Consider the following 14,730-nt stretch of genomic DNA (forward strand, 5'->3'; position numbering starts at 1 on the left):
TGTGTGTGTGCGCGCACTTGAAGGCTGTAAAACAGCAGTAGTCATGGAAGAAGCTCACATTCAGTGATGTGTGTGATGCTAGCAGTGAGAATAGTGCGTCCAAAGGTCTTTACGGCGAGATGCTACAGGTACAGTACATGTCATTTTCCTTTATAAACCATATAAACTGCACTAACTAATATGCATTAAACCAGAAGGATATTAAAGAGAAAATACTGAAATGCTGAAGGTTAGGGATTATAAATGTTACCTAATGAAGTACGCAATGTTAGGTGAATGAACCTTTTTTTTTTTCTTCAGAAAATATATACACTGCTTACACTAATAACCAAAGAGCATTAAACTCATCACAACACACAGATTTATTTATTTATTTTTGATTCCATGATTGGGGTGCCATTTCTTTTCCACATTAAAATACTACAAAAAAATCTTCTTATTTTTGCATTAATGTGTGAATATTTTGGAATATCCTTTTACATGAGTCCTCCATCATAGGATTTGGAGAGAGAGAGAGAGAGAGAGAGAGAGAGAGAGAGAGAGAGAGAAAGAAAATGCACAACATTCACTCCACCCTGTTACCTGAACCCGTTCACTCCTATAGAATATTTGGAATATTCCACACGTCACATGTTCAACAGGAATCTGCATCGTCTCGACTACGTGAAGAAGAAAATCTCTCGTTCTTTTTGCTTTATTTTTAATTATATTTGGGATGTTGACTGACATCTTTGTCACTTTGAAAATACAACCCTGTTACTTAAATTATACAGTAGATAAAAAAAATAAGTACATGATTAGAATGTCATTAATACTATTTGCATGGATGGTACAGTAGTTAAGCACATTTTATGTATTTGATCATTCTAGGCTAAATAACTCTACTGTCAGCAAAGCAATCTTGTCTTACATAATGATAAATGTTTCATTTATAAAAGCTATAAGTCCTAAATGGCACCCAAATGATGGAATCACCTATTTATTACTTTATAGACTTTTCCTATAGAACCACAGTTCACAGTTCCTGATCATATTTAGTGCTTTCAGTCAATAAGGACACACTTCTTTGAAAGGCTTCAACAAGGTTTGGTATTATTTATTAATCTGGTTTTGATAACTGACTGAGCTAAAATCAATTTTTATGGACTTTTGCACTCAACTCATTTTATACACTTAGCACAAATCATGCGCAACAAGATATTATAACACACCATAAATGTCCAAAGTGTACACATCACTTCTGATTCTCATCTTTGTATTGAATTCAAAGTTTACACCAATCCAAACTGTCCAGATTTGATTGGTTTCCTTATTTATTGCATATCAAAGCACTACAAACTCTATCACATAAATAAATAAATAAATAAATAAATAAATAAATAAATAATAATAATAAAAATCACATGCAGCTCAGAGCACAAATAGCAAATGATTGAAATGGATTTGAAACAAATAATAGACACAAGAAGCAAAATAAATCAATCGATCACACAAAGAAATCAATTAAATGAACGATTTAATAATTAAACCAATCACAACACACAGACACACTGATTTACAATAATCATCGGTGCGATCACAGGATGTAAGATGAAAACGAAGATGAAAACAGAATTGTAAGATTGGAATAAGTGTAAACTATTTCAACGTTATACCACAGCAACGTTCCGCACAATTAGCATCAACAGTAACTATATATAAATGGATTTTAAAAAAAAGTATGATGGGTCATTCTTTAATTAATAAAAATGCAATTATTGGCTGTGGTATAAGAGGAATAAAACACATTGGGACACGATGTTATTGGAAATTAATCAAACATCACTGTAGTAACAGTAACTCTCCGTAATCACACCAAACGGTCACTGATCATTGTACTACAATTGCATACCCCCTCCCCACGTGTAGTATTCCTTACATAACACTGTATTTTCAGGAAGTATAAGACACGCCCCTCCTACAAAATCCTTAAAACAAGTACGTTTCCGTAAGTATATGTGAATTTTAGCTTATGATTTGTACTGACAAAAAGATCAGTCCAGCAGAGCTCGTTCTGGAGAAATTTTGTATACTATAGTCAGACTACCATTGCTGATCCCAGTTTGGATATATTTGTTTACTTCTTTACTTGTGTTTGTGGTTTTTTTTTTTTTTTGGGTGGCACCACACTCACCAGCTCTTTCTTCTTCATACACTCCATGAGGGTGATGAAGAGGTGCTGAGCCTGTGTGCGACTATACGTGAACGTCTTCTGGATGGTGACGAGCAGCTGGTCCCGCAGAGACTCGTTTATCAGCCTGCACACACAGGCGGAGAGAAATACAGATCAGAGCTTGATCGAAAACAAGCCGTAACATGAAAACAATAACATTTTATAACAGGGAAGCACATCATAAGTTTGCACATTGGTATGCACACCAGAATTTTTTTTTTTGTTTTTGCCTTGTGTTGCTCAAAATGCTCTACACTGTTATTTTAGCTGGAGTTCCTAGTTTGATTTACTGCCATAACAACCAAGTTTTCAATGGTAGCACCAGGCAAACGTGATCAAGCTGTCCATTTCAGCACAAACCAGAGGTCTTCGACGAATAATGAGACTTCTTGTCCACTGTGACCATAAACTGGATGTAACAAACACAGTTCATTGAATTATAATCCAAAATCAAAGTTGTTAGGTAGTAGGTAAATGGTCAAACACAGAACTAGAGTCAGTTGTCAAATTAAAAAGGCAATCCAAAGAATACTCAAACACAGAAACACAGCTCGGAACCTACACAACTCAAGTCAATGGCAAGACTTTGCAATGAAAAACTTAAAGACATGCTTATATAGACAGCAAAATAGGCCGTGCATAGGATATGAGCAACTTGTTAGAATTTGGGACGCATTGCCCTCTGCTGGTGGGGTGTGGTACTGTCCTGAGCTGTAGTGACGAATGTATTCTTGTTGGAAAGTCGAAAGTACGAATAGCTTGTGTATGAACTGCATTGCATCATGCTCTACTAGTATCAGAAATGAGCCAAAACATGATTTTCGTTTCTGATGTACAGAAATAGAACGGCATAAAGCTGGTTGTGAATAGATTAGATTAAAAAACAAACAAACAAACAAACAAAAAAAACATGCTGGGTGTTTCACTAAAAACAATTCATTCCATCTACTTAAAAAACTTCTACTTACGTAACGATTTGAGACTAAGACAACTAGGTTATGTACTAAGTACGCAGCTAAATGGTAAATTAAGCTCATTAACTTAATATCCAATACTAAATGTATACAAAGGCACCAGCGGGATTAGGAACCTGATATCTACTACAAAGCTACAAGGCAAACACATTACCACTGACACCCCTCGAGAGTCACTGCTAATACGTTTCATCTTCACTAAAAACCACCAAAAGTAATTGTTAGATTAGTTAGATTAAATTTTAAGTAGATATATTTTTCTTTATTGTTCACTTTGCATATATTGGCTAGGTAATTGCACCAAGATGAAGATGCTGTGTTAAGCTTGTATGCTTCAAAGATAATCACCTAATTTCCAGTATATAAGTTTGTCTAAAAATGTGCGTCTGTCTCAGTAGGTACGATGGGAATAAAATGATAGTTACATTCCCTTCTTTTTCTGTTTCGCCAAAATATTTGAGTTTTTCTCTAAATGTGCCAGTAATTGAGTGGATGCATTTAAATAGAATTTTTTTTACAAATATATTATTATGTCAAGATTTTTTAAAAATTATTTTCAAATACTCTTTTTATATTCTATTTGTAACCATTTTTAATGATGGATTAGCTTTATTATTATTTGTGTTTGTATCCTTTTGTAACCGCTCATTGTTAGCCACCACGTCTAGTCACTTCTCATTTGCTGGGAAGCATTAGCTCTTGTTAAAAGTAAATGACTTTTCGACACTGCTTCCAGCATTGCCTGTCTGCAGTCCCCATGAGCAACTCTCTCAGACCACTGAGTCACGTCCATCACAGAAACCGCTATACCGTTAATCTCATCTCTCCACCACATCCATCTCAGCCCCATTCAGGCCGCTAATCTGCTGTCCAGAAAGCCAGCTTTATCTCAGCCTTGGCTTCCAAGCATATCAAGTCTTGTCTCTGGCAGAGACCTGGATCATGCTGGAGAATGTTCACAAGCTGTAATACAAGCTGCTTTACCCTCTGCTTTTCTGCATTCTCTCATTCTCTCAGTTTTTTTTTTTTTTTAGCTACTTGCGGATCCTGGAATGAACAACGTACTTACCATTAATTAATCAGGGAGGTCTGGGAAGATGTTAGTTAGCTCTGCTTACATTTTTAAATAGTGGCCATTAAAAGTGCATAAGTGTGTGTTCATGCAGTTAGGATACTAGGCTCATTCTTTATAATGCTAGCCAGTTTATTTTAAATAAAGTGTATTAGCACGCTGCATTAGTTCGCTTGGATCGAGTAAGGTTGCAGAGCGGGTTTTGTTTCACTTCAGAAAAGCTCTTCTGTGCAGCTGTATGTAAAGCACATCCTGTTGACTTCATTGTGTCGAAATGCCTCTTTGTCAAGCACCAAAATTGGCTAATCGTCAAGGAATGCTGTTATTTTCAGTCACACGGACATTTTTGTAGACATTTTTCTCATCTAGCCAGAGTTTGCCGTACACCTGGTTGCTTCTGTGCGCTCTTACTTTATAAACTTCACATTTTTGTCATTTATTATTCACCTGATGTCCCAAGGAACCTCATACAGAGGAGCTGAACAGCCTCATATGAAGATCCCTAACCAACATCTTTGAAGAGAATGTTTTCAGGATGCACTTCTCTACTGTGTTTGCTAGTCCTCATTCTCTCTATCCCAATGTTCATGTTTTACGATCACAGAAAGACCGCCAAATGCTGAATCCGGTCCCATCCACAATGCTCATTGTATCTGGTCAGCATCAAATCCATAGCATCAAATGGCCTTCAGTCATTTGTCACTGTGTTTGGGGAGCAGAGACTGGTAACATATGAAATGGGAGCTTGTGATTTAACACAACATAGACAATAAAGACTAAAATAACACATCGAATCGAAACGCATCATTACCACCATTTGTTATGTTGGATAAATCGAGGAAGGAATTAAAATACAATTAAAAGTGCAGCCGCACATTAACAATGGGATCTTTTGTTTGTGTTTTTTTTCTTTCTTTCTTTCTTTATGCAGTATATTATATTCTAGTAAAATACATTTTGAATATATCTGGAAAATGGTGCGAGTTTATGAGAAATATACACACGTACAGCGCCCTCCAGTAATATTGGCACCCTTGGTAAATATGAGCAAAGAAAGCTGTGAAAAATTGTCTTTGTTGTTTTAACCTGTTGATCTTTTGTTAAAAAAAAAAAATCACAAAAATACTCTGCGCTCATGGATATCAAACAATTGCAAACACAACACAGGTTTATCAAAAAAAAAACAACACTTTGTTAAATATAGGTGTGCAACAATTATTGGCACCCTTTTAGTCAAAAGGGTTTTAATTACTTTAGTTACTTTGTGCTAGCTCCCTTTTCCAAGCTTGGCAAAGGCGAGCCAAGGGTGCCAATATTAGTGGAGGGAACTGTATGTTTTTATTAATCTAGTTTGGGACATTCTAGTACAGCATAGTTTTATTCAAATTGATGAATGAAATAAAAATGAGTCTGGTAAAATACACTTAGTAAAATGAATTTTAGTCAAGTTTATTACTTGTAAAGTTTCACAGCATATAATATAATAAAATATGTTTTGATTAATGTAGTATGATATAATTATAATATGCAATTAATTGTGTAATCATCTAAGGTATAATTTTATGAATAGTCTTGTTAATCTGATAAACACTGTAGTTAAAGAATATTGCTATTGGAATATAGTAGACTAGTAAAGTGTCCTCCACTGTGTAAATGTTTATATGAATTGATACAATGTATAAGTATTAGCCTATTTACAATAATAAAATAATCAGAAGGGGTTTAATGTTAAATAGTGGAAAAAGCTTCCACTAGAATGTTCCATCGTTTACTCACCCTCCCTCCTCGGAGTACTTGTGGCCGAAAGCCAGGATGTCGGACGCTCGGCCGCTGCCGTCACACACCACCACAGGCACGGGCGGCGTGTCCCTCAGGTACTCCAGCACGATGGAGATAACATTAGGGCCGCCCTCGACGATCAGCGCCACCACAGGCACCCCTTGCCCGATCCCTACACACACACACACACACACACACACACGCGTGTTTACGTTTTTTTCTCACAAGTACATCGCACCATCATGACATGTACAAATACTGTATCAGTACTAGTGCTGTAACTGTCATTTTAAAACATGGTCAAATAATACGATTTATTATACCACAGTGCTGTTGAATGCTTGATCCTGATTGGTCGGAAGGTGTTGATTAATATTCTATCAGTGCATCTCTGTCAGTAGTTCCAGCCAGCAATTCACAGGTTCATATTAATAACAGGTTGTCATTTAATATTTAATATAACAGCACACCCCCGAGTGTGTTTTATTGCTGACCTATTCTTGGTTTCTATTTTGTTCCGTCGATGATGTAGCTGGCGAAGTCACACAAAACCAATGAAGCCATATTGAATTCAGAGAGAAAGGCATATTAATCGTGATGAGTCCATATTTAGTAGGAATTTGACTGATCATCAGAAAGACCTTCGAGATTTTGAGATTTGAGTTTAAAAGAAATTCACCATTAATTTAAGGGATTTATTTATTTATTTATTTATTTATTAGAACAACAGACACAGTCATGTTGATGAAGCTGTAAAGAATTGAAATGGGAAGGAAATAATGCTATAGTGGTACAATTCAGTGCATGTTTTTTTTAAAATTATTATTATTTAAAGAATATTCATATTATACATTTTGGTGCAAAAGGGACGTCTCGTATTCACAAATATTTGTCTACGAGCGAGTTTATTAAGAGCTAATCAACGATCTGTCGAGCCAGATTTCAGCTTTAAACATTCAAGCTTAACGAAATAGCAATTCAACCCTTTGTGAATGGATTTGTCAGTCTTAAAATGCTTCTTGTTTTAAAATAAACATCGGTGCAGAGTGATTCACAGATAATAAGTAAAGAATTAAACACGAGGGTGGGGGGCGGAGCGGGGGGGGGGGCATGCTGTTATAGGAAGAGAATCGACGGCAGGGTGATGTGACGCAAAGCGGAACTACTGTTAAAAACGAAAACAAACCATTGTTTCCTCTAACTGAATGAGCTGCAGTGTCTGATTCATCCTCACCCACCTCTCTTTATTTCTATCTATTAAGGTTAATAATAATATTAATAATAATAATAAGAAGAAGTAGAATAAAAACACAGCCTGTCATCCACAGAGTGGAAGTGCTGACACTGGAGACTCCATCCATCAATGTCAAATAAATGTCTACTTACAGAAAGTTTACCCGTACTGACCTGTTTCTAATTAGCATTAGAGTATTAATATGTAACATTCCACATGAAGGAGGGGTTGCTATAGAAACAAGCGTATTAATGCAAACCTGTGATTTGTCTTGGAGCCAGACGTACTGTCCGAGCTGCTGTTGACCAGATCAGATTAGACAATTCAGCAATCCTTTGGTGTAAAGCGATATAATCCAGGTTAAAGCTAAATCTTAAAATATTGAAGATTGAAGCAATCATTTTGTGAATAATTGGTTCATTTAAAAAAAAAAAATTATTATTATTATTATTATTATTATTATTATTATTTTCAAAATATTATTATTATTTCCTCATGCTTAGTTAATGATCAATAACTGTGTTAATTATTCTCTGCCTTCTGATGGCACTTTTGTTCTTGGCTTTGACTACAGTGTCAAGCTACATATGACAAGCAACCTTGCGAGAGAGAGAGAGAGAGAGAGAGAGAGAGAGAAAGAGAGAGAGAGAGAGAGAGAGAGAGAACAAGCCCTGGCAAACACAGATTGACAGTTGGCCAGTTTTCTGCAGGTGACTGGCCTTTCACACGGTTTCATTGGGGATCCTGCTGTCAGGGTCATTCACCATGTATACATGCATACACACACACACACACACACACACACACACACACACACACACAGAGCCTATAGCAAGCAGCTTCTCATCTGCTGTGTGAGGACAGCATGAACACTTCCTCTCTATCGCTTTGTGAACAATTAGCCATGATTGTGAGTTGATTAACAGGTGGCGCATGAAGCAGCTGGGTCCAAAGAAAAAGAATGAACCCTTCAGACCTTTGGCAGCTTTCACTCTCTCTCTTTATCTCTTTCTCTCTCTCTCTCTCACTCTAATACATCGACTGTCACGCTGTAATACTGTGTCTGTACTTCGAACAGCATGCCGCAGTGGGATCCCACTCCAAGTGCATGAATAATTCAGGAAAATGGGAGTGCAGGAATGAAAGAGAACGATTTAGAGAAAGGGAAAACGACAGCGGGCGGCCTATAGGAGCAGTAGGAAAAGGTGCGATGGGGAGGACGACGACTTGGACAGACAGGTAGAAATGCGAAAAGAAAGAGAGAGAGAGAGATAGAAAGAGAGTGAGGGAACACTGAGGCTCCCACATGTGCTGTCATTGCGTCTAAAATGGGATCAGTTACATAAAGCGGCTCTATTTATAGCCTTCGCTCTCTTCAAAGCCCTGTCATTACACCACTCAACTGGCACCAAAAAAAAAGAGTGAAAAATATTCGCCTCTCCCTTCTTCTCTTTTTAGCTCCTAGGAGGACCGCCTTGTTTAGTCACATGTAGTGTAAGTGGATTTCATTTAAACCCGAAAGGCTGCCCTGTTGAATCCACTGCGAGAGAAATACCCTCTGTTTAAACACACATTCATGCACTTATGAGGACTGAAAGCAGAGTGCCTTCCTGAGGACATCCACTCCTTTAACAGGAACACCTGGACACCTGGTCATTCATGTGATTATTCAATCAGCAATCATGTGGCGTCCAGTAGAATGCATAAAAACATGCAAATACAGGTCAAAACCCTCAGTCAATGTTCACGTCAAACATTAGAATGGGGAAGATGTGATCTCAGTGACTTTGATCATACCATGGTGGCTTGTTTGAGTTTTTCAGAAATCGCTGATCAACCTCCAGTGAGCAGGTATGTGGTGATGAGAGGAGAATGACCAGGAAGGCTATGGTAACTCAAATAACCACTCTTTACAACCGTGGTGAACAGAAAAGCAGCTCAGAATGCATACCATGACGAATCTTGAGGTGTATGGGCTACCACAGATGAAGACTGCATCGGGTTCTACTCCTGTCAGCCAAATCTAAGCTTACAGTGGGAACCGGCTCATCCGAACAGGACAGTTGAAGATCGGAAGCTAACGTTTATTCCCATATCCGTGCGTATTACGGATTTACTGTTTATACGGATTATTTTTCAGAGGGAGCTATATGGGATTCTTTCCATCACTTTAAAATTCACACATTTCCTATGCAGTGTTTCTTTCTTAAACCCGATCCGTTTAATTACAACATTACCTTATATTCTTTTAGCAGCGTTTCCATGGTTACATTCCAACATGGCTACATACAGTACTATCAAGGAGAATTGGTTTAGACTGGGTGTGATTAAATGTGTGATATATTCTGTTGCTTTGGTATCTGGATTAAAGCACCAAGTAGGTCCGTCCTGCTCTGAATACACCGAAATAGCATAAGCTAAAGAACAATAGATTTCTTGAGCAATTAAATTGAATAGCAATGTGATATTTGGGAAAGTGATAGCCAGAGGTATTTAACAAGGTACGACACCGTTTGTTTTTTTTGCAAGGTGTTAAACCGATGCTGTGACACTACTGTAGGAGAGCTGGAGAAAATGAGACAGTGAGAAAATGAGGTCCAGGAGCTTCTAATTTTACACTTCGGTTCAAAGAGAGACAGTGAGAGAGAGAGAGAGAGAGAGAGAGAGAGAGAGAGAGAGAGAGAGAGAAGGGGGTTAAACTTGATCTTTTATTTACCTTACCACATGGTCTAAGACTCTAGAATTTATCCTGAAATATTTAATAGTTTGTAATCCATTACATGGTATAATTCATGTCAATGGCTGAAGTGACTAAAAATACAGTCGTGTGAAAAAAATAAGTACACCCCATGGAAACTGTGGGCTTTTTTGTCATATTTGGACGAGCAAACATTCGATCCTCCTTTGAAACAGCGCCTATGAATAAAGTTGATGCACTTGAACAAAACTACAAGGAAAATGAGCTTTTCCAATCATTTATTCAACAGAAATATCAATAGATGTGATATTCTTCTGTGGAAAAAGTAAGTAGACCCTTGGCCTCAGAAGCTAGTATTGCCCTCTTTAGCAGAAATAACTTCTTGTAGGTGCTTTGCAGAATTGTCCACCCGGCTTGCTGGAGTTTTTGACCACTCTTCCATGTTCCATGTTCCATTCTTTCAGTTGCATGATGTTTGAGGGGTTTCTTGCATGTTTTGCCCGTTTCAAATCCCCCCACGACATTTCAACGGGATTCAAATCCAAACCCTCCATTTCTTCTTTTTGAGCCGTTCCTTGGTGGATTTGCTCGTGTGCTTAGGATCATTATCCTGTTGAAAGGTCCACTTTCAGTTCAACTTCAACTCTGACAGATGGCCTCACATTACCTTCAAGCACTCTTTGATATGATGAAGAATTTATAGTTGAATCAATGAATGCAAGTCCCTGAGGCAGTGAAGCAACCCCAAGCCATAACATGTGCATCACAGTTGGTATGAGGTGCTTCTCCTGAAAAGCTTATTAGTTTTAGATTTTCTGGAGTGTTAGCCATACAAGTCCATGTGAATGAGTTGTTACTATAGAAACGATAATGCATTGAAATGCCCACATTCTGATTTACCTTGCAGCCAGAAATGCTGCCAGAGCTATAGTACTTTCTGACCAATTAGATTTGAGAATGCAACAGTGCTGTGGTATAAATTTTAATACCATTCACAATGTGCTTGAAGGAAACAGTTAAGGTTTGCTAACACACTGGCACACTAACAGACTCCATTGTAGTTTTGTAGTTTGAACTTTCTAGACATGATCTACTATCCAAATTAAAGTTCAAAAGAGAAGTATGTGAGAAGAGTGAAAAATGAATGGCAATTTATTATTTATTTTTTTTAAAGCAGCACAGGCGAACACAATGAAGAAATCCAGTGAAACGTTTGCCTAGCAACAAAAGTGATCAGACACCAAATTACCCTCTTCAACTGTGAGCAGAAGTCTTATAAGAAATTGTCTTAGTGCGCCGCTAGAGCTAATAATCCATTTACTGCAGAAAGGCAAAGCAAAATAGTCTGTAAGATGCCAAGGATCATAAAGCACAGTGTGACAAGCAAAGGCGTAAACAGAAAGTCGCATTAGCGGTTCATTTCAGGTTTGCATACAGGGATTGTGTATAATCCCTTTGTAAAAAAGGATTGTAATTCATCATGCTGTAACTTTGGGAAAACAATTTATTTGTGAAACCTTGCTTTGAGCTTGTTATCGACCTACCTGGAGTGGATGTTCGATTGGCCACTTACAGTAATAAACTGGCAACCTTGAAGCGTCAACCTTCACATAACTGAAGGACAAGAAAAGTCGCCAAACTCATTTAAAGCGAACTTTTCCAGAGCTTGTGCACTGTCTCAAATTCTCATGTTCATTTCTAGTCTAGAATAGCAACCACCGTAAGAAAACCCACCAAATGCTTGATAATCTACTTAAGCATCTACTCTAACCAGACTTCTTCAGAAGCTCCCCACTGCTTCTCCTAAGTTCTAAATGTACACTATTGTACTATACACTACTTGTCTGGGGAAGCGTTTCAGTTTTCAATGTGTACATGAGGGTTAAATTCTCTATTTACATTAGTCTTAGAAACTAATTTTAACCATGTACCTTTATTTTGACCTTCAAACCAAAACGTCTTTAAGAGAATAAATATATACATTGCATCGTGCGTATCCAAACCTCTAACTGGTACTGTAGCTAGAAGTAACAGCCATGTAGTCTGTCATGCCTAGCTCATTTATACCTAGTGCTAATTTTGTAAGCTGTCTCATTGTTTTATTACCTAGCAGGATTTAAGCTTTCGAATAGTCTACAGTGGCACAAAGTTACGCTGCCAGTGAAAAGTTTTTGCACAGCTAGAGTTTTATTACAGTTTAATCACTATTACAGCCACGTTATTGAGTCTCAGATCCTAAAGAGACTCTAAATGAGTGTTTTATTAAAGGAAGGTGAAGCTAGAGGATAAACCATTAAGCATATTGAGAAAAGACTCTGACCGTGCTGGTATTAACTGTAAAACATAAATATGTGCTGCTCAAAATAGATGCGTGGCGCTTGGAGAAACTGGAGAAAATCCTCCTAAAAGCAATCACCATACATTTTCATATAGATTGGTTAATATGGAAGATTATTGTGATGTGGTTGTTGTTTATTTTACAACAGTTATGCGCTAAGATTTAAGGGTTCTGTTGGTAGGCGAGAAAGAAAATGAGAAAGAGACATTCGGGGATTAATAATAATAATAAAAAAAACTGATCTGGTGCTTGAAGAGCTCATGTTTATTCAATTAGCGATCAGGATTATCCCGACAGACAAATGAGGAGTATGAGAAATATTGAGTGCTAGCATAATGTAGGGAAATTATGACCACAATAAACGCAGGAGTCTAACTGCAGGACAATAAGCGCAAGGTTCATTTTGTACTTACCAGCAACCATCTCGGTGGATCTTATGTACAGTCCAATAACTCAAAATCTGATTCAGATTCTTCTGCTACTGACAATCGGTTTTAATATCTACAGTAATCACAGGGCTGTACAGTGCGACGCTTTTGCTCACATTTGCGATTCAAAAATACTCTGGACGGAGATACTGTGCTACCATGAAGCATGAAAACCTTAACAATGAGACACGTTTTTCCAACAAGCTTCTGAGGTAATGCTGTTGTTTGTTTAGCTACCTGTGATAGATGGAGTTATGAATAAGAAGCATTGAAAAAGTACAGTGGATACATATATATATATAAAAAAAGTCTACACACCCCTGTTAAAATGGGAGGTTTTTGTGATGTAAAAAAATGAAACCAAGATTAATTATGTTAGAATCTCTTTTTTTTTAACCTTTATTATGAAATTTTAACCTATTAATTAAAGTGAACAACAATAAGAATTATTTTAGATGGAAAAAAAAAAACTTCTAATACCCAGCTTGCATAAGTGTGCACATCCTTTTATAATTGAGAATCTGGCAGTGTTGAGAATCAACCAATCACATTCAAACTCATGTTAAATACTAATTAGTAAACACCTGCCATCAGTTAAAATGACTGATTACCCCAAATAAAGTCTAGATGTTCCTATAGGATTTTCCTGACATTTACATCTGACGTCAAGAGCCTTCAAAGCAAGTACGGGATCCCATTGTTGGAAAATATCAATCAGGAGAGGGTTCCAAAAACATATCTAAGGCATTGGATATGTACAGCACTGTAAAGACAATAATCAACAAACTTAGTAAATATGTCACAACAGTGACATTATTAAGACCAGGACGTTCCTCTAAAATTGATGAGAAGATCAGGAGGGTCAGGGTTAGAGGCCTACAGCAATAGGTTACAATTTCACAATAAAGATAGAAAAGTTTCTGACATGATTTATCATGGTTTAGTTTATTTTATATATTTTTTTACATCACAAAAACCTGCCATTTTAACAGGGGTGTGTCGACTTTTTGGAACCACTATAATATAAACCAGCTAATACAGTAAGTAGGATGGTTGAGGATGTTCTTTGAGTGAGAGACTCCTCCCAGGGAATTCTGCTGTCCAGTGTTACCTCAAGGATTCCTCTGGGTTCTCCACTTTCCTCCTACCGCTCAAAAAACCTGTCGTTAGGTGATTTGGCTCCTCTAAATTGCTCCTAGGTGTGAATATGTCTGCATGGTGCCTTTTGCTGATCTGGCATCACACCCAGAGTGTATTGCGGCCTGGCGCTACAGACGTATGAATGAATCATTCCAGTCAACATATCGAGTTCTTCATTTGTCTACTTTTTAATGGAGCATCAGGGGTGGAGAAAGAGAGAGACCGAGAGGGATGCATTGAAAATTTGCGTTGATAAATTAGAACCATGCGAGAGAGAGAGAGAGAGAGAGAGAGAGAGAGCGATGAGAGAGAGAGTACCCAGAAGGCTATTCCCATATGGTACAGTGGGAATTACGCCAATATACCACAACCCGCTGAGGAAACGTTCAAAGGAAGTGGCAGGAAATGATATCCAGAAATAGTCCTTTCAAGCCAAGGGAGCAACAGATGCCACCATCACACAGAGCCCTAAAGCAGGTTTTAGGCTAGAAAAACTGGTACCCTGATGGCACGACAGTCATAGAATCGGTTCGTTCAGTGAAACATTTTGGCATATATGCTGGTCAAGAATGTGACAACACTTAGCACATTTATTAACTACTAAAATAAAAGCAGGTCTTTTCAGTGGCCCCAATTTTTTTAGAACCAACTTTAGGAAATATAATAATGCACTCTTGAGCTGTCCGTGGTGCTGAAATGAGCCGAATGGAGAAGCACGTTCTCCGGGCCAACAAGGGCGGAGCTTTAGTTCAACTTAATCAACCAATCACAAACTCGATCTTATGGCATTTGACTTTTGCAAAGCACTTAGAATAAAATAGTTTTATACTTTTATGTTCAGTTACACATACACAC

At 37.6% G+C, this 14,730-nt stretch overlaps 1 protein-coding gene across 2 annotated transcripts in view; it reads right to left on the reverse strand.

Moving 5' to 3' along the window:
- Positions 1–14,730, reverse strand: part of trpm3 (transient receptor potential cation channel, subfamily M, member 3) — a 178,663-nt gene that overhangs the window by 53,242 nt on the left and 110,691 nt on the right. Inside the window, exons 7-8 of one of the 2 annotated variants that reach the window (XM_053674280.1) lie at positions 6,035–6,209; positions 2,174–2,297 (exon numbers count right to left, since the gene is read on the reverse strand). In XM_053674280.1, coding sequence (XP_053530255.1) covers positions 2,174–2,297; positions 6,035–6,209 — 299 coding nt within the window. Of the gene's footprint in view, positions 1–1,499; positions 2,298–6,034; positions 6,210–14,730 lie in introns of those variants that run through there. The other variant, XM_053674281.1, reaches the window with a different exon arrangement.

The sequence above is a fragment of the Ictalurus punctatus genome, chromosome 22, assembly GCF_001660625.3.
Source record: "Ictalurus punctatus breed USDA103 chromosome 22, Coco_2.0, whole genome shotgun sequence".
NCBI classification, from domain to species: Eukaryota; Metazoa; Chordata; class Actinopteri; order Siluriformes; family Ictaluridae; genus Ictalurus; species Ictalurus punctatus.